Source organism: Triplophysa rosa, linkage group LG21 (genome assembly GCF_024868665.1).
Source record: "Triplophysa rosa linkage group LG21, Trosa_1v2, whole genome shotgun sequence".
NCBI lineage: Eukaryota > Metazoa > Chordata > Actinopteri > Cypriniformes > Nemacheilidae > Triplophysa > Triplophysa rosa.
The window spans coordinates 2,405,335-2,431,168 of record NC_079910.1 but is presented as its reverse complement, the minus strand read 5'-3'; the positions used below and the strand labels follow the sequence as shown (position 1 = coordinate 2,431,168).

General features: G+C 38.1%; 3 protein-coding genes across 6 annotated transcripts; all 3 read left to right on the top strand.

Annotated features, from left to right (window-relative positions):
• The first annotated feature begins 650 nt into the window (after window positions 1–650).
• On the top strand, window positions 651–6,004 carry LOC130545378 (uncharacterized). The gene is made up of 3 exons (XM_057319832.1): window positions 651–1,099; window positions 1,327–1,854; window positions 4,424–6,004. The coding sequence occupies exons 2-3, from the start codon at window positions 1,407–1,409 to the stop codon at window positions 4,636–4,638; spliced, it is 663 nt and encodes a 220-aa protein (XP_057175815.1). The 5' UTR covers window positions 651–1,099; window positions 1,327–1,406; the 3' UTR covers window positions 4,639–6,004.
• A 249-nt stretch (window positions 6,005–6,253) lies between these two features.
• On the top strand, window positions 6,254–13,123 carry LOC130545375 (cytochrome P450 2J4). Its single transcript, XM_057319827.1, has 10 exons — window positions 6,254–6,382; window positions 8,025–8,236; window positions 8,340–8,502; window positions 8,585–8,734; window positions 9,303–9,463; window positions 9,611–9,787; window positions 10,107–10,245; window positions 10,890–11,077; window positions 11,157–11,298; window positions 11,414–13,123. Exons 2-10 carry the CDS (start codon window positions 8,030–8,032, stop codon window positions 11,587–11,589), a joined length of 1,503 nt encoding a protein of 500 aa, XP_057175810.1. The 5' UTR covers window positions 6,254–6,382; window positions 8,025–8,029; the 3' UTR covers window positions 11,590–13,123.
• Window positions 13,124–14,656: 1,533 nt separating this feature from the next.
• Window positions 14,657–24,371, top strand: LOC130545372 (cytochrome P450 2J4). 4 transcript variants are annotated; one of them, XM_057319820.1, is made up of 11 exons: window positions 14,657–14,853; window positions 15,150–15,230; window positions 16,002–16,195; window positions 16,268–16,430; window positions 18,532–18,681; window positions 18,777–18,937; window positions 20,007–20,183; window positions 20,606–20,744; window positions 20,819–21,006; window positions 21,647–21,788; window positions 21,865–24,371. In XM_057319820.1, exons 1-11 carry the CDS (start codon window positions 14,826–14,828, stop codon window positions 22,038–22,040), a joined length of 1,599 nt encoding a protein of 532 aa, XP_057175803.1. In that variant the 5' UTR covers window positions 14,657–14,825; the 3' UTR covers window positions 22,041–24,371. The 4 variants fall into 4 exon arrangements, with proteins under 4 accessions (XP_057175803.1, XP_057175804.1, XP_057175805.1 ...); XM_057319821.1 differs by having other exon boundaries at window positions 14,658–14,853; window positions 15,204–15,230; XM_057319822.1 differs by having other exon boundaries at window positions 14,661–14,853; window positions 15,204–15,234; window positions 21,865–24,370.
• The last annotated feature ends 1,463 nt before the right edge of the window (window positions 24,372–25,834 follow it).

The following is a 25,834-nucleotide window of genomic DNA, read 5'->3' as shown; positions in this document are numbered from 1 at the left end:
AAACAATCAAACTAGGTCATCCAGCTTCATGGCCAACAAACCAGCAGGGTATAGCTCAAAATATAACAGGAAAATAACTTTTTGTTGTTTCCACAACACTATGATGAATATCTCATTCCCTCTCTGGCAGTCGTGCAGCATGGCTCCCTCTCCTCATGTCTTATCAGCATGGGCTGGAAAATATCTTGAGACGTGATTAGAAAAGAAACACCATTGTGGCACACACTGATTGTAGAGTGAGTGAGAGAGAGAGCAATAAACTGTTCTTTCTTGGTGGTTTTCGAGGACACGGACCACCATTACTACCATTAAAGTGTTGGTGATCACATTGGGGCTAGTTGTCATTGAAAAATTATGACAAGGGCTACATCTCCAAAACTTTAAAAATTAAATCATTCAATTGCTGCATGCTTATTTCTACAACAGTTTGTATACTTTATGATGATTTTTATGGCCAAATGATGTTGCCTTTCAACATGCCCAGTGTCCTTCAATTAATGAATAAATGAATGCTTGAATGTTGCATTAAACTCCAGCTGAACGCAACCTATGAGTCAGCCATGTACTCATTTACCCGCACATTTAACGCACTACAAATCACGCGCAAGTTCATGTCTGAAGAGTTCATTTATAAAGAGTTAATACTCACTCACCCCGCGTCCTTCATCAGCGCTTGCGCGGCGCGCGGACCTTCAACTTGGATGTAAAGACCGCCCAGACTGGTTTCGACGACCGATCGTGAACGTGACTGCGTGGTGGTTGCGGGAGCGCGCACGGGTTCGAATCCCCCCGCGTGCGGAACTGTTTTTGGAGATCGTGACGCGTTCATGGCATACGGACGTGTTTGACGGGTGGGCTACTACGACATTGATCTTCTGGTGGATGTTTTAGACTTTCTTTGTTTCTGTGGATAGACTTCATCGAATCGTTTTGTATGATTCATAGTGCACGACATTTGATAATCCTGTGAGGGATATTACGCGCTATGGGTTTTCTCCTAGTGACTTTGTGAGGACGCAAAGATGTATACGTGGAAAAGCATTGGAAAACGCCAGTGAATTTGGGTATGTTTGGATACGACGCATTCACTTAAATCGAGGTATGTTTTATTCTTCATACTTCGCTGATCGTTTATTTATTTTAACATCTTGCGTTTTTGTAGCTCAACTGATGAAGCATTGCGTTAATAGCGTAAAGGTCATGGGTTCGAACCCAAGGAATGCACATAAACAGAATACATTGTAAGACACTTTGGATAAAAGCGTCTGTCAGATGCGGTTCAATGTGCTTTGTTACTTAACAAGGGCATGAACGTTCACCCCACAGCGAACTAATCGTGTCGTGCTGATGCCCGAGGAAACCAACATTTGGATAAATTGAAGTTTTGCGCACACGCACCCACGGTGATGCCGGAGGTCACTTCCACCAGAAGCGACAGGCTGGCGTCCAGAAGCATTATGTTTTTATGCAACACCACAGCCATCAAAGACTGGAGCTTTTTTCTTTCACAAATCTTGCCCCTCGTGAACAAATCCGCGGGTTTGGTCCATCAGAGCATGGATCGGGTGGAGGCGGTGACGAGCACCATGGTGACCGCGCTGGAGCCCGACCTGAGCGGCATAAGCGCCAGTCACCCGCCGCTCGACCCTAACCACACGTCCGGGATGGAGCACGTTTTCCAGTATTCGTACTCTGAGAATGACCTGCAGTACACGGACAACAGGACCCCGCCGAGGGGCTCCATCCCGCTGCCCAAAGCGGTGCTCTACCTGGTCATGGCCGCGCTGGTGGTGGTGGCCGTGGCTTACGCCATCGTGGGGCACCTGTTGAAGGACCTCGTGCATGAGTTTGTAGGTGAGTGCATTCTGAAAATGTGGTGTATTTGTGATGTCTAACTGCAAACCTGGTTAGTTACGATTTTAAACAATAATCGTGAAGTTGCTGCGTTTAGTTGTGTATGTGTGTGTGTGTGTGTGTGTTGTTTGTTACCTTGATGTACATCAGAAACTCACCTATGAAGACTCATCCATGCATTACTTGGATACACCTACCTGACCTGACTCATAAAATAATACATTTTAAAGGAGAAGTCAAATCTGCCATTATTAATGCAACCTCATGTTGTTCCAAACCTGTATTTCTTCAGAACATTTAAAAATATAATTTAATGAGTTGTTCATACACATTATGACCTCCTTTATGTGGTTTACACTTCAAACAGAATGACAATTAAATGTTGGTAACTACCAAATGAAAGCACTTCAGCACTTTCTTTCAGACTCTAAGATTCATATGTTTCATATCTCTGCATTTTTGGGGGTTTTCAAAGACCTGAAGCGATGAAGCACAGGGTGCAGCACACACACACACACACAGGTTAAGCGGCGAGGGAACATGAGCACTCAACAATCTGTAGGGATTTCTCCAAAATCACTAGATACAACACACACTCGTGTTTTCTGCATGTGCTCTGTGCATTTGTGCTCGTCCTGGGAGGTGTAAATGTGAAGATCGTCTTTTTGGTGAGATTCTAGCGGTTGTATTTCTCTCTCTGGGGTCAGACAAAAAAAGCTCTTTCTCGCTCGCTCTCTCTCTCTCTCTATTGCTGTATGCTATGGCAAGCATCAGTATTACTGTTACACATTCCTACGATTATGGGTTTTAGTCATAGACTGATTTCTCAAATAATTCAGCTTGTTGAGGAGATGTGTGTGTTACACGATGCAGGCCACAAACATGCAAAAAGAAATGCTTAGATTGGAGGAAAGCCTGATATTTTCTTTCTCTGATTCTCGAAATCTGATTGGCATAAGCTCATGTGCGGGAAGTTTTAATGACATCACACTTCTCTGCTTATCATTCACTTTGTTTTGCACATGCCCTTCAGTCTTAGTCGGAGGGGCCGAAGGCTGCGCTCATATCGGCTCATCTTAATTCCAGGATGCTGGAGCTTTCTGAGTCAAAGGCGAATGAGCTTACGCAGTCTTTGGCACAGTGTAGCTGAGGGTGTCGGTGTCTGTGACGGCTCCAAACAAATGAAGTGTTCGGTTTGATGTCAAACTGGATGATAGGGATCAGACTACTCAGATAATAAGAATAATTGCTTAAAGGAATAGTTCAGCCAAATATGAACATTTTCATAATTTGCTCACCCTTATGTCATGTCATATTGTATGTATATGATGTCCTTTAGCAGAACACAAACAAATAATTTTATATTAAAATGCCATCATGTTACCTTTCTCACGTAAATCAAAATGGCCAAGCTCCAAAAAGCACAAGCATCCATCATTGAGGTAATCTGGTTTATGAAATGTCTTCTAAAGCAAGATGAAATGGTTTGGAAGAAAACAATTAATATTTTAAGCTTATTTAGTGGTTATATACATCACACTCAATATACAAAGTACAGATCAGCATGGTAAGTTGTAATATGGTGCAACATGGATAACCTTTACTCTCATTGGTTCTTGCATGTCACGTGACTAGTTGTCATATCGCTGCTGTCCTTCTGAAACCTCGTATCTCCATATTTTATATTTTTATTTTTTGCCATAAATTATTATTATTGGTCACTCCTTATGTTTGTCACAGGGTTTTGCAAAAATCTAACCAATATAAGTATTAAAAGTGATTATCAACTTTGACAAGGCAGTATTTAATCATTTAAAAAGCACAGTGTTTTTTCCACCTCCTGAAAAAGCTTATTTGGACATACCAGGTTTTAGAAGGACAGCGACGGTATGCATGTTTTGTTATCATTTTTGTATTTGGGTGAACTATTTCTTTAATAAACAGAAATAAAGGTCATATTCATGGGGTCATGTATAATATTGTGCTCTGCAATGCTCAAGTTAATTATTGGAATATTTATATTCAACTGTCTCGAGAAAGCTTCATATAACTTTTTATTTCTTTTTACTTCTATTTTATAATAGACACATTGTTTGAGCCACCGTCATGTTTTTCATTAAAACAAATAAAAAATATTTTAAAATCAGACATGGCTATTTATAATTTACATTATAAATTTTAGAATTATAATGTGTGAATAATTCTAGAATATTTAAGTTAAAGACAAAGTGTCTTGCATGTCATTTTATTGGTTATCAGTTCTAAGTGCATTACATATGACTACATGCATTTATGGTAACATTTTTCTATATTGTCAGTCCAGAGCTGATGGCGCTTACATCAACAGATGAAGTGTTGTTGTTTATTGATTTAGTGACACATAAAGTTTTGAGTGCCTTTAAATTTATATTAACCAAAATGTTTCTTCTTGGTTGTTCACAGCAGCTAAATGATAATCTGTGTCCACAATGACAGAATAAAGACAGTTTTCATGATAAAAACTAGAATTGATCAATTTATCCTTTTTCCTACCATATGAACCATAATCTTCATGTTTGTCTCTCACCAGAGTGGGTGTTCGGGCCACGTTCTAACGACAGACAGAGCAAGAGTGAAGTAAACTGCATTAGTATGAATGAAATGAGTGAACTGTCTCATCCGGTGGACTCTCACTGCATCACTTACAATCACTCAGAAACCCAGAGAACCCTAAAGCCAGAAGAACTGGTGGTCACCATTAATGAAACCTCACAACTACCTCGTGAAGGTCACTGCGGAACATAATAAAAGAAAAGGATCTGTTTGGATTCAGTCTTTATAATGAGGAGAAAAGCAGATTTGCTTCAGGTTGATCAGCGTCTGTGATGATGAGAGCCGTCACGGTGAAGTCACGTGATCTTTGGCGGAAGGTTCGTCCTGGGATTAAGAGACGCGAGGAACGCGACTTTAAAGGAAATTAAACCATTCACAAATAACGTATATCACACACTCTATGAACTTCTGACAACTCTTTATTGGAGTGCTGAAAGAGACCTTACATCTCCAAAAGGATATGGACGTGGAAAAAAGAGACATCCTTCAGTCTTGTTACATAATATTTTAGTTTTTTTCATGTTTTGTGGAGACACGCACTGTGAATCTGTAATAGTGTTCCTCTGTTATCCATTTCATACTGCTAACTGATTCCTTCCACTTTGCAGATATTGAATTTTCTGGACCACTTTGTAGTTCTTGCAGTTACTCACAAATCACTTTCAAGTTTTCTCGAAAAAAGAATGAAAATACTACTGAAATTCTGGCAAAGGGTTCCTTGAAATGTCAGATATAAAGATCACTCAGACAAATGAATAATAAAAATATGATGTGTTCTGTAATTAAAGTAAACACCACACACTGTTCACTCAAAATATATATTTCATTTAGAATAAAACAGTTAAATACACTTATAAATGATATTTATATGCAGTGTTGTCGTATTTTTTAAAAGATTCATAAATGTGTTTACTTCACAAATAAGGGCTATAAGTTCAGGTTTCATTGTAAATAGTTTCTTCTCTGCTGTTGTCAACAGAGTTTCGAAATTGTAAATCCTTACAATATTTTGTAAATCAGAGTAGATTTGCAAAATGGGTTTGTTACATATAAGCTCAATTGTTTTCAGCTGGCAAAAGAAAAGGTATAAAAAATGACATCATTGTTAAATACATTAGCTCAGACTAACTGAAACTATATGTAGTTTTCTTCTTTCCACTTTTCCATTTACTTGTAGTGTTTTGATCTCTGTTGCCAAATTGTAATGACATGTCACATACAAAACACAATGCGTACAAAATGTTATGTTGTAATACATGTGTCTGGTTAAGTCTCAAACGTCATGTAACAAAAATGGAAAAGATGTTAAAAAAATATGTTTTTTTCCTGTTATGTCACGTTCTAAACATTACACAAAAGGACACTTAATAAATGTGTGACGTAATGTTTCTCTAAATGAACTTTCCCAAGCTCATCTTACAACATTTTTCTATTAAGTATTTATATTATTATTTAATACCAAATTAACACCAAACCGAAAAAATGCTCTTTACAAGTCTTAGGCATATGAACTAATATTTAAGTATATGTAAGCTATAAAGAAAGACGTACCTACCTATTTTTGCAGTTACACTTAAATATCTTTTTGAAATTAAAGCGCTTCCGACGTGTAGTAAAGAGCAAGGGTCGCGTGACTCTTTTTTAACCAATCACAACGCTGTATGCATAAGCGCCACCTACTCCAAACAAAGTACATTTTATTTTAGATTATTCTACATTAGTTAAAATCTACTTGTTTCCCCGAGAAAACCTTCTTAGATCAGTATTATCAAAAAGTAAAAGTATTAACTCGCGAAATGTCCTGGTTGGACTGAATAGGCGGGGTCCGGGATGTTGTTACATCACGACAATAACAACGACGTTCAGCGCAAACTCTTGTAGTTTTTAATCTGGCACGCTTTACATTATTTGATCGACGTTATATACGTACAAAGCAGTAAGTACAAATCTGGACTTACATTTGTGAAATATGTTGATCATTTGACATTGCCTGGTTTTGCTTTTGTTATTGCTGACCTGTAAACTCTGGAGCTTTAGCAGCTCTCTGCGCGTATGTCTTTAGGTGTGTTAACACACTTTTCTCTTGTGCTATTGTTTACGGGGGCAAATGGTAAACGAATCAGTTCATAATGGTTTACCCGACGAACACTCTATGCCAAACAGTCTATGTAACGTTACATAGTTTTTATTTTAAACAATGTCATATGCTGCATGTTATCAATTGCATTGCGTTGATAGCTAGAAAAATCACACTAAACTCTACTGCTGGTTATCTGATAGCCTATATTACTTTGTAGGGTAGATGCTAATGAATGTATGCAAGCAAAGGAGAGAAGATTACATTTATTGTATAAACTTATTATATGAGTTGAGTTTTATGTAGTTAAGTGGACGTGGTGCGTGCGTGTGTGCATAGACAGGTTTAGCTGTAACTTATGTATAAGGGCCAATGTCCTCACTAACAATGCAATATAATGACAGCCTCACCCAATAGATAAAAAGGATCATAAATTGACCAAATTATATTTTTGAGGTTTAGAGCAGTGCAGTGGTTCTCAAACTTTATTGAGAACCCCCTTTGTGTAGAGTGCATCGCTTTGTGGCCCCCCAAATAATGACTAGTATTCTTAAACTTAGAATTTTTATTAAACCAAAAACTGATTCAGTTATTCAATGCTGAAACATCGATTCTTTTGGTTTGTTGTCTTATTTTTCTGATGTTTGAATGCATAAAATGTATGATACATTTCTATATTTCATAAAATCTGTGGTCCCCCTGGAACCATCTTGGGCCCCCCAGGGGCCCTCAGTTTGAGAACCACTGGTTTAGAGGATAGAAAATAATAATTTGCCTTATATAATAACAATGGAAGTCTATGAAATGACATGTTTAATGTTCAATAAATGTTTAACACACATTTATTAATTTGAGTCCAGTCCGCTCCACTGCGGTCTAATGTAAAATTAAGAACAGCTGGAACTACTAAAACAAATGAAGGGAAGATTCTGGGAGATTCATATATTAACATATATGATAGACATGTTTTTGACCCAACAGCTTGTACTTGATAATACTGTACAGTTTAGCTATAAAAACAATTCCAGACATAGAGCTAAAGTGTTGATTGTAGTAATCTAGGGCATTGCCATACATACATATCAGGTACAATAGATGCTGTGCCATAATTCATAACAGACAGCATTTACAAGCTCAAGGACGTTGTATAATTTCTTGCGTGAATTGATTTATTAAGTATGAGTTCCTCATTGAGACCTGCATGATTGAAAGCATTTCCCTTCTACCAAACTCAATGTCCTAGTTTTGCATGAATGGTAGGTAACTCGGGACTATTATTCTTGAACGTTATAAACTAAGAGAGAGAGGAAAAAACTTTTCCAGATTTACCAGGCCTTAGTATAAAAATTAGCCACATTATCATTAAAATGATTCAGAGACACACCAGACATACAAAATTGCCTTCTGAATGTAATATGTGCGAATGTTATCAATGATAGACATCCTCAGGATGGACATTCAAAGTTCTTCATGTGTGTAATATTTCTGACGTCTGCATCAGCCGGGATGACATCAGTGTTGCAGACGTTATCGCAGCTGATGGGCGAGTGGATGGACGTACGAGGAATCCTGATATTTCTGTGTGTTCTGCTGTTCGTGAGACATCTGCGTGATGTTTACTTGAAGAACTTGCCGCCCGGTCCCTTCCCTCTGCCGTTTGTTGGAAACCTGCTGAATGTAGGCTTTAAAGATCCACTGGGCTCCTTTCAGAGGGTTTGTGTCTTTGCTTCACACTGCGGTGACCTCAAAAAGTATTGTAATGTTGTATCATATGTAATGCTGTTTTATTTTCAAGCCAGCTTGTGTGTTTTGTCAGATTGCTGAGCAGTATGGAGACGTATGCACGGTTTTCTTCGGAAGCAAACCTTTTATTATGCTGACCGGATACAAGAACTTCAAGGAGGCGTTTGTGGAACGGGCGGACATCTTCACGGACCGGCCGTCATTCCCTGTAAGCGAAAGGCTCAGTGAGGGAAAAGGTAAAGAATGGGTGGTGCCTTCACATCACCACAATATTCACACAATCTCAGCTACTGATTTAAATCTGCTTTGTCTCCATAGGTTTGATCATGACTAGCGGGCACATGTGGCGTCAGCAGAGGCGGTTTGCTCTGTCCACACTGAAGTACTTTGGCGTGGGGAAGAAAACTCTAGAAAACGCCATCCTTCAAGAGTGCCGCTTTCTCTGTGATACCATACGGACTGAACGAGGTCAGTGAGCAACATTTCACTACCACACAACAGATTTCTTTTTAATAACAGTGTGAGTTACCAAAAATGCTGATCTCTGGAGATGTACTTTTGTCTGTTTTGAAGCGCTGCAGGTGCACACTGCCCTCTACAGTCCAACTTCTGCATGTGCACGTGTCTTTTTGAAGGTCAAATATGTTAAGATTCCATGGGTTTTTGTAGTCCATGTCGGTTTAATTTGAGCTGCTATTGTATTGCTAAGTGTTTATATTTAACATTTTAGCAAACATATCTCTTTTGGTAAAAGGGACTTGCAGCACATAGATTTTTGCTCTGCGATGAGAATGTCATTTTTAATACCATATGACTGTCATGTCACTAAAGCCTGCTGTCAGATGTTTTATATCTGCATACATGAAGAACATTGAATTTATCAAGCCGTTTCATTTTTAAAGCCGCCTGAAAGTTGACCTTTTCTCACTTTTTATAAATAAATATATTTGAGATCCTGCATGTCAGTTTTTTATCATTGTATTTTTTTATCTTTGCATATTTCTCACAGCATTACAAAAAACCCTTGTTGTTCTAGGTTTGCCCTACAACCCTCACCGTGATTTGGTCAGCGCAGTGTCCAACATCATCTGTGGCTTAGTGTTCGGTCACAGGTTTGAGTACGATGACCATAACTTCCACTTGATGCAGAAGTATATAGACGACATTCTCCAGCTTCCAATCTCTACCTGGGGTCGGGTATGATTTTATTTTATTTACCCAAACAGACCCGCGAAACACTGTTTTGGGTCCAGTGACCTAAAGTTTGCGACTACTGGATGTTTTTAGAATATGTTGTTGTTGCAGATTGCATTCAGGTTTTTTGTTTGTCTTTTTTTTTTACAGTTATATGATCAGTTTCCCACCCTGATGTCTTTGCTGCCCGGAAAGCATCAGACTGCATTTGCCAGCATGTCTAAACTTAAGCCCTTTATTCAGGAGGAAATCCGGAAACACAAAGAGGACAGAGATCCATTCGACCCCAGAGATTACATTGACTGTTATCTGGATGAAATTGAAAAGGTGGGTTTGTCCTCCAGCAGGATATCATCACGTTTTTGAATTCCTTTAGGAGGGTTTTTGAGAGCTTTATCAGCAGCAAGGACACGCGTTTGTTTATGCATGTCCGTGACCTCTTTTATAAATAATTGTGTCGCACGTTATCAGCCGTGCTACATTATACATCAGATTTGAAGGGATTATACATTTACATATAAAAGTGTCTGCACAAGTCTAGCAGCATGTTCCTGTTGGATGAAACATGAAAGCATCTGCCAAATGCACAAATGAGACCATTTAGGTCGTTTAAAGTGTGAATTCTTTTCGGTTTTATTTTCTGCAGTGTAATGACAGCGAGGCCGAATTCACGGAGGAGAACCTGATCTACTGTGCGGTGGATTTATTCGGAGCGGGGACGGAAACAACCTCCAACACACTCAACTGGGGTTTACTTTTCATGGTTAAATATCCAGAAGTGCAAGGTGGGATGTGATTTTGATCATTTATTTTCTGAGAAAGTATTAAATGTTATGGACTTGAATAAAATGGCAGCGTCAGTATTTTAGTTGCACACAGAGTTTGGTAAATCTATTAAAGGTCAAAAGGTAGGTTTTAGCGGCATCTAGCGGCGAGGTTGTGAATTGCAACCAACGGCTCAGTCCACCACTCACCCCTCCCTTTCAAAGCTCTACGGTGGCTGACACAGGACAAAGATGTTGTCATGTTTCCGCATCTCTGCTGCAGGAGATAACATATTTACAAGAAGACAACAAGTCTGTTTAGGGCTACTGTAGAAACAACATGACGAATTCCATGTAAGGGGACCTGCGGTGTGTAGATAGAAATAGCTCATTTTAAGGTAATAAAAACATAAAGCTTCATTATGTGAGGTCTTTATACACCTCTAAAGACATAGTTATGTATATTATATTGCATTTCTGTCAATAGATCCTCCTTAATATTCCATACTGCCCCTTTAATAGAATCTGTTGACATTAGAAATCCTTGTTGCAGTACTTGGTGATAGTTTAAAAGATAAGTATTATATATGTCTCAATGTCCTTTAAGATGACTTAATAAATTAGTATTTTGCAATCTACATTTTTACATCTTTATATTCTTCTAGAGAAAGTCCAGTCTGAGATCGATCAGGTGATCGGACAGATGCGGCAGCCATTGATGGATGACAGGACACACCTTCCGTACACGTACGCTGTTATCCATGAAATCCAGAGGGTTGCAAACATCATTACCTTCACTCCTCCAAGAATGGCCAACAAGGACATTAGAGTGGCCGGACATCTCATTCCTAAGGTCTTTACATCGTCACATAGATGTATTTTATAGCATATGTGCGACTGAAGATCATTGATGAAAATATATTCTCTGACAGGGTGTGATAGTGTTTCCCTTGCTAAAGCCAATCCTAGAGGACAAGAATGAGTACAGCACGCCACACGAGTTCAACCCCGCACACTTCCTGGATGAAAATGGCAAATTTTTGAAGAAGGAAAACTTCGTACCATTTTCAATAGGTAAAGATGAAGAATGTACTGTACACATACTGAAGTATTTAGAAATTTGCATCTTTAATCTCTTACTGTGGTTAATAATAATAACAGGTATGAATATGTTTATCATGTTTTACAGGTAAGAGGATGTGTCCAGGTGAGCAGCTGGCTCGTATGGAGCTCTTCCTCTTCTTCACCTCTCTGATGCAGAATTTTACCTTCCTGCCTGTTGAGGGTCAAACGCTGAATGTGAAAAGAACGATTAGTGTCTCGGCCGCGCCTGAACCCTTCCACATACGAGCTATTCCTAGATGATGTCCAGTTTTTTATTATTCAAGACTGCAGAATCACAATGAGTCTTGATGAACCAGTAGATGGCGCCATACGTTTTTTTCACAGACTCATTATGAGTCCCAATTCACCTACTTATACTATGCACTAAAAGGACGTACTCTTTTTGTTAAAGGAAATCTACATACTTTTTGAGTATGTAGCAAGAGAGCATGCAAGTACTGGGAGAAACTAACTCGTAACAGAGGTGAACCTTGTTGGCGTATCAAAGTACAACTCATCCTTACATTTCAGGTTTTCATCATTTTTTATGTCATTTATTAGACATATTTAATTTGTAGCATCACTAAACTCCTCCCTCACGCAAAGGGTTGTGGGTAACATTAGCCAGTATTTTTTTTACCCGAAATAGTAGCTCATCCAGGTATTGTTTTGTGTATTCTTGAAATTCTCAAAATGATAAACGGGTGTAAAACTGCCGCCTAAATGGTTGAAGTGTCAACCGTATATATTGGTACTGAAATGTTGACAGTAGTATCATATGTGAAGTATTAACACAATATCAATAATGAAACGTTTTATTATCATGACTATTGTCAATACTGGTATATTGTGACACCCCTAAATAAGCGTCAGCTTGTTTTTTTACTGGTATACTGAATACAAAACAATTCGTCTGCATGCGTCTTTTAGTTTTCCTCATATCGTTGGGAGACAACACAAATATTCATATAATAACTGCTCATTGTTACCGGTTGGATATCTCGGAATAGTTCATATGGAAATGCTGAGCTGTATTCATTCAAAACTGAAGTATATTAAAGTTGCATGGCACATAATCTATGGAGTTTTCAAACTTATCTCAAGAAATAAAAAAACTTGCGTACATTTTGGCTGTGATATTATCAATAGACAGTGTATTGCCCTACATTACATTAACATGTTTATACCGCCATTGCTGATCCTCCTTAATGCAACGCTCTCAAAGCAAGCAAGATGTGGGTACAAAGGTTTTCCACAATCCCTTTTGTTAGAATGCAGTAAAATACTTAAGTATCTTGATGATCTCTGAACTTTAATGATGCAACATCTTTATGCGGTTGTAGCCGACTTCAGCAGTTTGATGCCACTGCTTAAATAACCTCGATGAGTAAAAGGAATTCCTCTGAGGAGTGCTGTCATTAAAGTAGAAATACTGTATTTTAAAGGCTAGTGAATTCAGAGGACAAATCAGGACGTCTGATCTCGGTGCCGAGTGAGTACACTGGATTTGTTGTGTTTAATCTTTAATAGAGGTCCTCAAGTATTGTGAGCAATAAATTAACAATTATACCTAGCTGAATAGAAAAATTAAATGTAATAAACTTAGCAAATAGATCTGAGCCATGGAGATTTTTTGCTGGTTTATAATGACATCTTATTTAAATATAAGTGACACCAAAATATGTGTCGTGTGAAGCTATTTTTGATTATAAAGCAATAAAAATCACCGTCAAAGCTATGAAATCAGTTGGTGTATCTGAGATAACGTAATTGCTTTATCTGTAACATACTATCATTTAAGTCATTTCCCAAGTTAATATATTACTTATTATAATTAATTTGTTGCTTTATGTTTATTACTTTATTTAATCAGTTCATATATTACTTATTATAATTGTCTTATTTCTGTAATGGTGTGTCGGGTTAAATGGGTCAGATAAGTTTGGCTCATAGCTCTAAGATTCGACAGCCACTGAAATGAATAATTGCCACAACCTACTTTTTGTTTGGTTGGCAATTAATTTAAATAATGTTTTTATTAAGTACGCTCAACAGAGTGTAGCTAAAATACACTACAAGACTTTTGCTCAGATTTAGCCCAGATTTTCAGTCTCGATTTGTTGCAGAAAGTCTGTGCTGCTGCAGATTTGATCACTTAGTGCGTTTCTGTCTGAAACTTTCAAAAAGTTTGCAAGTGTAACTTAACTCAACTTTATTTATATAGCGCTTTTACAATTTTCATTGTTACAAAGCAGCTGCACATGAGACATATTGACCACAAGCAAAACAACCAAAGTTGTACCTGCAAAAACAAGAAAAGGTCGAAAACACAGAAGACAGACATACCCACATACAAAACACTCCACACACACAACATGCACACGTACCAACACACATAGACATAGAGACACACACACACACACACGGACGCGCACGCACGCACACACACACACACGCTCAGTGAGAGCACACATTTAGGATAAAGGAGAGAGAAGCACAGGTCAAATATAACAGACTATAAATTCCTATATGCAATATTAATTAAGTAAAACTTTAAAATTCTAAAGTGTATGATGTCTAGTTTCTAAAATATCTGTTCAGATTTTAAAAGTCTTGTAGTGTATTCCAGCCATTAGCTGTAATTGCAAGCTTTACAAGGACGTGAATGCGGTTTACACGTTGAATTACGGGTATTTTGGCATGGCGTGAACATCCACTGAGGCAAAGTCACATGACTTTTTCGATGCGCATTAAGGAATGTATTCGGTAAATTTGTGTTCGGAAATTTGCGCATTTCTTCTATCGGATGAAGTGTATCCCTTTTAATGCGCATTTTTAAATTAACGCGTTTCCATCCAGCGTCACAGATAGCACAGGTATGTGTTATAAGATGTCTGCTAAAAATCTGGAAAACATCTGCTGTGTAAAAACATCTGATAAACGTCTTAAAAAGAGCAGTTTTGCATATACATTCTAAATCATAAAAGGCATCTTCTAGATGTCTTAAGTAATATGACATCTGAAAGCAGACGTGTCTCAGAGACGTAGGGCCTATTTCTGATGAGCAAACAATAAAAAAATGTCTTGCAGATGTAAATGCAGACATTTAATAGACTTCATGTGTGTGTGCAATCTATTAGGGGGTTTTATGCAATATCCCAAAACGCTGTTCATTTCGATAGTCATCACGCAGCCGTGTTATTTGGCAAGTTTAAAGGCTTGTTCGACTTGATGCGGCGCCGAAAGATCCGACAGGCGGATGACATCAAAGTACCGCGAGAGCGATTCGAAAGCAAACTTTTTATGGTTTTTCGAATCGCTCTCGCGGCACTTTGATGTCATCCGCCTGTCGGATCTTTCGGCGCCGCATCAAGTCGAACAAGCCTTAAGAATCATAGGTAGCTAGTTAGTTAGGGTTAGGGTGTGGTTTAGGGTAATGGTTTCATAAGACTCGAAACAGCAACGATTTAGTGAGAGCCGTGTTTTTCTACGCTGGTATGAATCTTTCCGGAATTTTTACACCAAGTAAGATCTGTTATAATACTTTTCATTCGTTTGGTCCGATGTAATAAACATGAAATCATGATAAGATATATGAAAAGAGCGCTTTCAGTTTAACCTCTCTACCATCAAACCAAAACAATGAAATGTCTCAAAAGCCCCGTCTAGAATAAGTATGACGAACTGTAAAGAAGCGTGCTTAGTTTCATCTTATGACTTCCACCACGAGTAACAGATCACACGTTTGTACGAAAACGAATCGGTCAAATGTAAAATTGCTTGCGTTCTGCGCGCTTCTATTAAACCTGTAACATCACTAGGTAGCAGCATTACAGAGCATCTATCAAGCTGTTGCACTGATCTGTTTGTTTCAGGCTTGAGAGTTGGATTCACCTTCTCCTGTAGGTAACGTTACAGCCTTGTTTATTTCCCTAGTATCCATGTGTGCATGTCTTGGATATTTCTAAAACAATGCAATGGCGTGAGCATGCACTGCAAAAAATGACATTCTTAGTGTTTTCTTTTTTTTCCGTTTTGTAGCACAAATAACTAAACATTCTTAAATCAAGATGCGCTTTCTTGACAAAAAAGTGACCTAAGATGTTTAGTCTCTTTTTTAAGGAGAAAAGTATAAAAATTAATTAAGTTAATTAAGTAAAAAAATCTGCCAATGGGGTGAGAAAAATAAACTTGAAATAGGTAATTGGGAAATATAATTTTTCATAAAACAAGACTAAATATCTTTGGTCACTTTTCTTGGGAAGTAATTGGATATTGATTTAAGAAGTTTTAGATATTTTTGACTAAAACCAAGACAAAAATGCTTAGCAAGAATGTCATTTTTTGCAGTGTGCCTAATCATTATTACAGACACTTTTTAAAATAATAAATAAATAAATATTTCAGCACAGTTTGTTCTTTGATAGCTTTGCTTTAAGTAAAAATATAAAGCCTTAAAAGTATTTTATCACAACAGTATTTGATTTGTGTATTGTATATTTTTTCTTTTGTTTTTGTTTATATACAACTCTGTCCAAGTCTTATTATAGTAATGCGCCTTGCTTGTTTTTTGGCAAGTTCTTGAAATAAAAACAAACATAAGTAGATTTAATAGCTTTAAAGTTTTTCATGAATGTAACCAGTTTGTGTAACATGTCCAACCTTTCTTTCAGCAAACATGACATCAGAGATGATGGGAGAGTGGATGGATGTGCCGGGAATCCTGATATTTCTCTGTGTTCTGCTGTTCGTGAAGCACATGTATGATTTTCGATTCAGCAACATGCCTCCTGGTCCCTTTCCTCTGCCCTTCATTGGAAACCTGATGTGCATCGGTTTTAATGATCCAATGGAGATCTTTCCGAAGGTGTGCTTTTGTGTGTCATTGTTTTATACTATCGTTTCACATTGTTCTGGAAGTTAACTTCACGTTTGTCAGATTGCCGAGCGATATGGAGGCGTGAGCACGCTGTACCTTGGAAGAAGACCCTGTATACTGCTCACTGGATATGAGGCTTTCAAAGAGGCTTTTGTGGAACAGGCGGACGTGTTCACGGAACGGCCGTTCTTCCCTGTAAATGACAGAATCTGTAACGGGAAAGGTAAAGAACGTACAGAAACACGATACACGCACCCACATGTCTATGCACGCACCTGTAAACACGGTGTAAAAAACTTTAATGTTGTAGTATTTTATAAAAAATTGTTGGAAAGCACCACAGCCGACCATTCCTAGAATACTCGATTTAGAGCAGCAGAACTAATCGCTGTGAAATTAACGAAATTATCTTCAGCAAATGTTCACGACGTACAGTATTTGACTCTTCAGTTGTAGTCACTGGCGTTGTGGATTTCTAATATAAAGAGAGCAAACGGACGGCCACATCTTTATGCCTTTTTGATGTTTAGGAACTTGGTTCAGTCACGATGGGGTCATGAGGTCCTAAATGCCGGAAGAACTGAAATTCAGAACCAAAAATAAATAAATCCGTGTGCACGGCACATTTAAAGGCGCAGTTCTTGAAAATCAGCGGCCACTAGCGTTGTATTATAGTTTTGCAACGAATCTCCCTTTCAAAGTACGACGGTGGCCGCAACAGTAAAAAAAGATGTCGTCTACTGAGACAGCGGATAGCAGTGATACAAGCAACGATGTTTCTTTACAAAGGTAAGGCAATATATTAACGTAATTAATCATTTAACATGTATTCTATTACGAAAGTTACTGTTACAATTCTATAATTCGCTATATTTCTTGCGTGCTATCTAGTACACGCTGAGAGTACGTTAGTGAAGTAACTAAAGTTAGCTAATCGTAAATAGCAACGCTGTTCAAAGCGTTTGATCTGACAGCGACATAGGCAGTTAGGTGTAAGTTAGTAGACGTTTGTCTCCCCCTTTGTAAAGTCAGGAACAACCGGAGTACGTACCGCAGGGACGGAAATACATTATTATTCGGAGGTTATATGGCCATTTGTATAAAATGCTAACGTTACCGTTTCAACAAAACAGTTGTTTGGTAAACCTTGAAAAAGTGGAAACATTGAAAATGTTGAATTATCTTACCAGTCTAGCAGAAAACAGGCAACTTCGGCGTCGCCTTGAAAACATTTGTCTTTCAACAGTGCCTTCCATCTGGTAATAGATACACCGATGTTTATCCTGGATTTCTGCCGCCGTTTGTCTCTAATTCGTCTGGCAGCATCACGTTTGCGCTTCTTTGACGACGGAGATTCACGCTCTGTCGGCTCTTGTGCACAATACGCATGGTCCTCCATTTTATCAAAACTTCTAAGACAGAACAATCAGTTGCTTCAGCTAGACGACGACTCCTCCTCCTCCTTCTCTCCGTACTACGACTTACTACTTTGTGCGTCTTCAACTCAGTGATGATGCAAGCTGCGTCTAAAAAAACACACGAAGAAGACCAACATATACGAAACGCGCTCTGTAGAGCTGTTTGTCCGTTAGAGCTTACTGTACAAAACATGGCTGCGCAACATAACAAATCCCATGTAGATAGGCCCGCTCCCTATGTAGATACAACTGGTGTATTCTAAGGTAATAAAAACATAACTTTTCATTACGTAAGGTTTTTATACACATCTAAAGACACAGTTTTGTATGTTATATTGAATTTCTGTTAATAGATCATACAAAACATCCCGCACTGTACCTTTAAGGGTGGATTGCTTTGTGAATCCGTCACAATGACAAAAACAAAGGACAGAGCAGCAACCTGTATGACTTTCATGTGTGGAACACAAAAGAAGATATTTTGACAAATGTTCATACAATTGAAGTCAATTGGGGTTGGTGTTATTTGGTTAAAGTTCTTCAAAATATCTTTTTTTGTGTTCTGCACAAGAAAGAAAGTCATACAGGTTTGAATGTAATGCATTTCACTTCCAAGAGACTCTTCACATAGTCACAAGGACACCACAGGCAACAATGCTCCATTATATGTGAAGGTTAGAAAGAGGGTGGAAAATGAAAAATATATTATGACCTTGACTAACAGTATAAGTGGACCACATGAAAAAAAACTAAAATCATTTAAAGGAATGAAAGGATGAGCCACTTTGACAACCAGAGACTAACCGGTAATTGAGGATAAATGTTGAATGTCCGTAAAGGAGATGGCAATAATCCATTATATGTTTATGTCCTTATACATTCATGTGATCTTTCTGTCTCACGTAGGTCTGATCTTCTCCGGCGGCCACATGTGGCGCCAGCAGAGGCGTTTTGCTGTGGCGACGCTGAAATATTTTGGTGTGGGAAAGAAAACCCTGGAAAACTCAATTCTGCAGGAGTGTCAGTTTGTTTGTGAGGCTTTGCGGGCGGAACGAGGTCAGTTTCTCTTCAATTTCATAAGTATATCTTTATAAACTACAAATGCCTCCACAAGCAGATATTTGATTCTTTTCTCTCTTATGTTCTTTAAGGTCTGCCGTTCAACCCTCATGACCTGTTGAACTGTGCAGTGGGGAATATAATATGCAGTTTGGTTTTTGGCTACAAGTTCGAATACGACGACCAACGTTTTTATCAGCTGTTGAAGTACTCGGACGACACCTTTAAACTGCCTATCAATAGATGGGGTCGGGTACGAGATCAGCCAAAAATATACGAATGTGGTTTAGATCCTTCCTTAAAATACACCTGTAGTCCTGAATGCAAGTTTCTTGTCCGCTTCCAGGGTTATTATAGTTCATTAAACCAAAACTCGAAACATTTCTGTTAATTGAATAAAATAAAATATAGGCCTGAATATTATTGGAAAAACCCAAACTACATAAAAAAACGACCTCTCCTGTGCAATAAACTGAAGTGAGTTTAAGACACTAAAATTAATAACTGTAAATAAATCAATAACTAAATTAAAAATGAAATAAAAATATATAAAACATATAGGCCCGGTTTCACAGACAAGGCTTAAGGCTAGTCCCAGACTAAAATGAATGTGCGACCTGTCTTAACTGAATATAACTTGCCCAGAAATCTCTTAAAATATATCAGTGCCATTATATTGTCTCAAGATGCACACCAGTAATGTATTCTTCTCAGACATTTTTATAAAAGTGACATAAATATCTTAATTCAACTAAGGCATAGTCCTGGCTTAAGCTAAGCCATGTCTGTGAAACCCGGGCCATAGAGCAATATTAAAAAAAATGTCCAAGAACATAAAAAGTATACATTTATTTCTCTTTCTTATCCTACATGCGTCCATAATGGATGTTCTTGAAATGCATGTAGATTTATTACGGGATGACGTTTGTGGTAAGCTGTGACCGTCTGATGCCGCGGCGATCTTTTACGCATTGTCGTTTCCAGTCTGGCTGCTGTGACAGAGTTGCCCTGAGCACATTAACCGTAACCGATGTGTGTTACTAAGCTTTCAGAATTAAAACAGCCCAACAGAATACATGATTTGATAGAGTTACGACATCTGTGTAAATGACATCTCCTAAAGGTTTTATTTGTTTCTTAATGTGTACAACTTCCGGGAAGATACTTGGTGCATTTCAGAGAATGCATCCATAATAAAGGAAACTTTTTTAATGGCAACTTTGAGGTCTACATCTTTTTAATGCAGTACACTAAATTGCTCTTTTCTGTAAAATGTTTAAAGCGATGTAACACCGATAAACAATATATTTCTCTCTTTACAGCTGTATAACGAGTTTCCAACCCTGATGTCCTTTCTGCCGGGGCAACACCAGACGACGTTTGCCAACCTTTCCAAGCTTAAGGTCTTTTTTCAAGAGGAAATTCAGAAACACAGAGAAGACCGAAACCCATCCAGTCCCAGAGATTACATTGACTGTTATCTGGATGAAATGGAGAAGGTAACCTTTTGAAGCCGGTCAGATTTAACCTTAACGCAACTAGTTTTTGTGGCTTTTTGTACATTGTTGTCTCACTAGTGAATACACGTGCATTGCCATGTGATTATGATGTCACCCTGCCAGATTTTCTGTCTGGCGAGCTGATGATTCAACTGACGGAGTTGACACCATCCCGTAGTCACAATTAAGTCATAATTGAAGTGAATTTAACTTGACTTGTGTTCATGTTGAGTAATAGGCAAGAAAAAGCTGAAAATGGATACCTCTGAACCAAATCCAAAAATTATAATTTCTTTATAAATTAATTTGGTAGAGGACCACCATTGAGTCAGGACTCGACATCAGTGCGCCTATTATGTTTAAAGTTCTGGAAGTTCGAAGCTCGGACTATGTGTTAACTTGTCTCTTTGCATCTTTTCCAGACTAAGGACAGCGAAGCCGAGTTCACAGAAGAAAATCTGATCCACTGTTTGCTGGATCTGTTTGGAGCGGGAACAGAAAGCACCACTAAATCACTCAGCTGGGGTTTGCTCTATATGGCCAAGTACCCAGAAGTGCAAGGTGAGGTGATGGATGTCCAAAAACCTGTCTGCTCGTAAGACAAATGTGTACATGTTTGCTTTCTGTCACCGCAGAGAAAGTTCAGGCAGAGATCGATCATGTGATCGGACAGACGCGTCAACCGCTGATGGAGGATCGGACGCACCTGCCGTACACTTACGCTGTGATTCATGAGGTTCAGAGGTTTGCAAACGTTCTTGCCTTCATTCCACCGAGAGTCGCCTGCAGAGACACAACAGTGGCCGGATATCTCATTCCCAAGGTGAGAGATGCTGCTTTCAAAGTGTAGGCTTTTTGTAGCGCGTGCCCAAATCTCACTAGAATATAAACAGTTCACAGGTCAACTTCAGTCAAAAAGGAAATATAAGATTTAAAAAAAATGTTTTTTTGCATATGAAAAATGAAATTACTTTAGGACGGTTGTGAGACGTTGTTTTCTAGATGGTTAAGCACATTTCCCCCCAAATTTTCATAGATCAGCAACCCGAAAAAGAAATAAAATGCAACTTTAACAAGCACAATGAGAAAGTGAGTGAGCAAGATAAAAGATTAATACACGGCAAAATCGCCAGTGTTAAAAAGGGTCAAATTAACTCTCACAGTGTTTATATAATCCACACTTTGAGAGTTTGGATTATACAGTATATACACTGTGAGTGTTAATTTGACCTTTTTAACACTGGCGATTTTACTGTGGGTTTTTTGTGATATTATAATTTATCATGGAATTGTAAACATGATTTTTAAAAATGTAACTCTCAAACCAACTCTAGTTGTGACCCCATGTTGGGAATTGGGAACCACTGTTATAGATAATGTTGAGTTTATTTTGTAATTTCCTAAAGAATTTGTGACCTGGACATCTTGTTGTATATTAGCGAGACAGACTTCTTTTCTGACAGGGTGTGATGGTTCTTCCAATGCTGAAGCCAATCCTAGAGGACAAGAATGAGTACAGCGCTCCACACGAGTTCAACCCCGCGCACTTCCTAGATGAAAATGGGAAATTTCAGAAGAGAGAAAACTTCATTCCCTTCTCAATAGGTAGGTCAGGAGGATGAGGCTGTATTTTTATAATCCAGCACCCTCAGGTTGTGAACAGTTTTATCGTGTTTTACAGGTAAGAGGATGTGCTCAGGTGAGCAGCTGGCTCGTATGGAGCTCTTTCTCCTCTTCGCCTCTCTGATGCAGAGTTTTACCTTCCTGCCACCTGAGGGAGGAACTCTGAGTCTGAAAAGGACGGTGGCCGTCGCATCTGGTCCTAAACCCTTCCGTATACGCGCCATACCGAGATAATGAACCTGAAAATGCTGAACCAAACCTGTAATGGAAATAAGTAAGGGAGTAGGCTAAATAATGGAGAATAAAGTGCAGTTAAAGTTTTTTTCTACGGGACGAGTTAAAACTCTAATTTCTAATTAATAGAAAATAACTAATATATCTCATTTCATAATGTAAACCTTGACGTCTAATGTAAACAACTGCTTTCAAATGGGATGAGATGCAGCATAGTTCTCGTTAAATGCTGGGTAACGATGTTGTTGAGCTAATTAATAAAGGTCCACAAACTAAAATCGAATCCCATCAAATCATAACATGTACCTACCTGTCCAGAAGTTACCATGGCATGATCTTTGAAACCCTTTACTCCTGTAGTTGCTCTCAGCGTGGAAAAGCAACACTCCCGTTTTGGCCAGGATTTTCCCGTTTTTCCACACCCATCCCCTGTGAAACCTCCGTAACACAATCACGAACAGACCGAGTGGGAAACCCTCGGAAAGCAACCGCCAGGGACCGGAATGCATTCGCGAATGGAATTCTGCTTTCACCTCTTTGCTGATTAGATGTTTTTAGTCGTGGCAATCTCTTTTTGTTCGTCCTTTACAAGTGCCACTTGCAAACTTGCACACATTTAACATGGGGAAAGTTAGGTTCCAGCTTTTTACCTGCCATTCTCCCGCTGTGTATGCACAGCATATGTGACCGTGCTGATGACGTATGGTGTCTGCGTGAACAGAGTGTGCAGTAGGACGCAAAATACATTAACTGAAAATGTACGCACGACCTATCATTATAGGCGAACGTTATTTTGGTCCTACACCTTTCACAGACGATATATAATTAGAAAAATGCCATTGGACCACTTTACTTATTGATTGCTATCAGGATGTGAAGAAATTTCCAACCAACGTGACAAAAAAAATTCTGGACAGGATCACCTATTCTGCCTTTAACACATTTAAAACCATTCCGCCATGCCGATAACTTACAGAAAGGTTTCATTTTAGCAGCGCTGAATTTTTAGAATTAATCATCGAATTATCACCCCAGTTATACATGAAACGGACGGGAATGGAGCGCTGTTTTTTCTGTAATTTTTCTTTTATCTAATTATTTTCCTCTTTAACATTTTCACTCATTAGAGGCAGTAAGAATGTCACTTTCAATGCGGTAGAATGTGGCAGCGGGGATGCGCATCGTCTAAGCTGAGCGTAGCTGCGCCTGGTCATAGTTTTAGATGGTGCAACAGGTGTAAATATTTATCACAAGTCTGGTCGTAGTTAAGTCCGACATTGGGCTTACACCCAACTTTTCTACGTCCAGCTGGTGCAACCGGCCCCAGGTGAATAGTAAACAGAGAGAAATATACCCAGCTTTAATGGACGTTCACACTACAGTATAACGATAAATGACAACTAAGTTATAAATTAAAAAATATATTCTAAATGAAGGAATCTGCATCGTGCGAGTGTAGAATTAACATAAAGGTTATCGTCTGGTGTGGACGCAAATATAGGTGTAATTATTGTTACAGTCATCTCAAATCCTGGATGTATCCCTTGAATGCGTATTGCAGACCTTTCTGTCTGAAATCAGCGTGTCATTTTTCCAGAGATTCTTCACTATTTCCCCAGGGAGTGCCCAAAATTACACTGGGAGCGCATGGCTGATACCGAAAGGGGGCGGGGTTTTGCGAAGGGTCTATTGTAGATAACGCAAACTAACATAAATGTGTGCCTTTTCTTTCTTTATGGTAACATTTTAATAAATCACACAATGTGTAAAAACACTAAAGCTCGTCTTTTGCACACGTTAGACCAGATATACATTTGAAGTGCAATAATGTCTATTAGAGATCTGTCTGCTGTACTGGACATCTTTAGAGACTCATGACTACATACATTGCTAATTTATTTGAAATCATTTATCAGTTGTTTCAACAAGTCAGCATTTTAGTTTAGGTTCAGTTTCTTTGGACTGTATCAAAAGGACTTTCAGTTAAACTGTTGTCAGCGGTATTTAAAAAGTAGGCAAAAACTGATTTTTAGTGTTAATCATTGAAGCAGATTTAAATTCATGTAAATGTTTGAATTGACATTTCAACTGACTTTCCTGGCAGGACTACGGAGAATAGTGTGCAAGACATAAAACTCAAACTTATTGTAATTGCTTATAAGTGTATGTTGGACTCTGGTTGGCTGAATCCTATTTTAAAGGTGTAGTATGTAAATTAGTATGTAAAATGTTTATGGATGATAAAGTAATAAAGTTATATAAATGTTGCGTTTGATGACATGGATTTATTTCATTATAGTGAATTAGACGTAATTCGTCAAATAAATTAATTACTATTTAGTCAGATGATCTAAAAACGATTACTACTTGTTCAATAAATATAGCCTATACATTGCACTCGTGCTAAATTAACATTCAAACAATAAGACTAACCTTGTTGATCGATATAATAATCATATGTTTTCTTTCAGTAAAGGAATATAAACAGTTGCTCACCTGTCTAGTAAAACACATGCAAAATCGGCGTCTCTGTCTCACTGAAAAAAATTATACTTTAAACGAACATAATTAAATTATGGACAGTGGTTCCACACAACTGAAATATGTTATCTCTACTCAAATACTTAATGTAAAACGAACTAAACTGAACTGAGTAAACTTAAACAACCATGTCCAAATAATGTCCAAATAACTTGAATCAAATAAGTTCATCCTACTAAAAGTATTTAAGTAGCGATAACATGTTTCCATTATGTGGAACCAGCTGTTATTTTTAACACATTAAATAAGCTAAACAAAGCTCTTATTGTTCGGAGTTAGCCAGAAGTTGGTTTTGTTAAACTTTCGGCATACCCCAAGTACCTGCTTTTTTATTAAAGCAATTTTAAATCTGGTTAGCAGGTCCTCAACCCAAGCACATGCTCTACACTTTACCACAATGGTAACCCCCCAAAAACATTAACACACCAGAAACTCTTTTAAATACAAACATAAAAGAGTATTAAACATGAACAAATATCCCTGTTTCATCATTTTGATAAAAGATGTATAAAATAACATTTTATTGCAACTTTTACTCTCCCTATTCAGCCGCGTGCAAAGCATGATGGGAAGTGGAAATCCTGTTCCTAGTTAATAACGCTACTTTAATACAACTAAATTCATTTATGTTGTGTTAACTTGATTTATTTTAGTAAATTGAACAAGCATCAAATATGATTTTGATCTACTTGATTGAAACATGTTAATTTAAAATGTAAACAATTAGTTAAGCCAAAGCATTACTGTTTTTAGTCCGTTTAACACAATGCAATTGTGTTTGAACATAAAACCTAATACAATGGTGTTAAAACAAAATTAATTGTTTAAATAAAGTGAACAGTATCGTAAAATCATTTTTTTGAGTGTTGAAATTTGTCTCTCTCCATTTAGGAAATGCCACACCGATATTGATTCTCATTTTATCTCTCTCGTTTATATCCTAAACTCTTCTTGGGTCATTTAGTTGACCCGTATGTTTACGGGAGTTGTCTTTGCCGACAGAGCTGCAAACAGTAAAGAATAATTGTGTTCCATACCGACTGTGCAAAACAAGATAGTTGCTTGATAGACGCTACAAACTAATACTTTCACATTTGTCCACGAGACTGGAAACGCCAGAGACTGTGTTATTACAGGGTCTGAAATACTTACAATTTGAGAAAGCATAATGGCTCACATGGATCACGTGAGGCACCTCAGCCAATCATATAACAGCCTCTTGTCTACTTTCCTGCATTCCTCTGAAGGTTGCA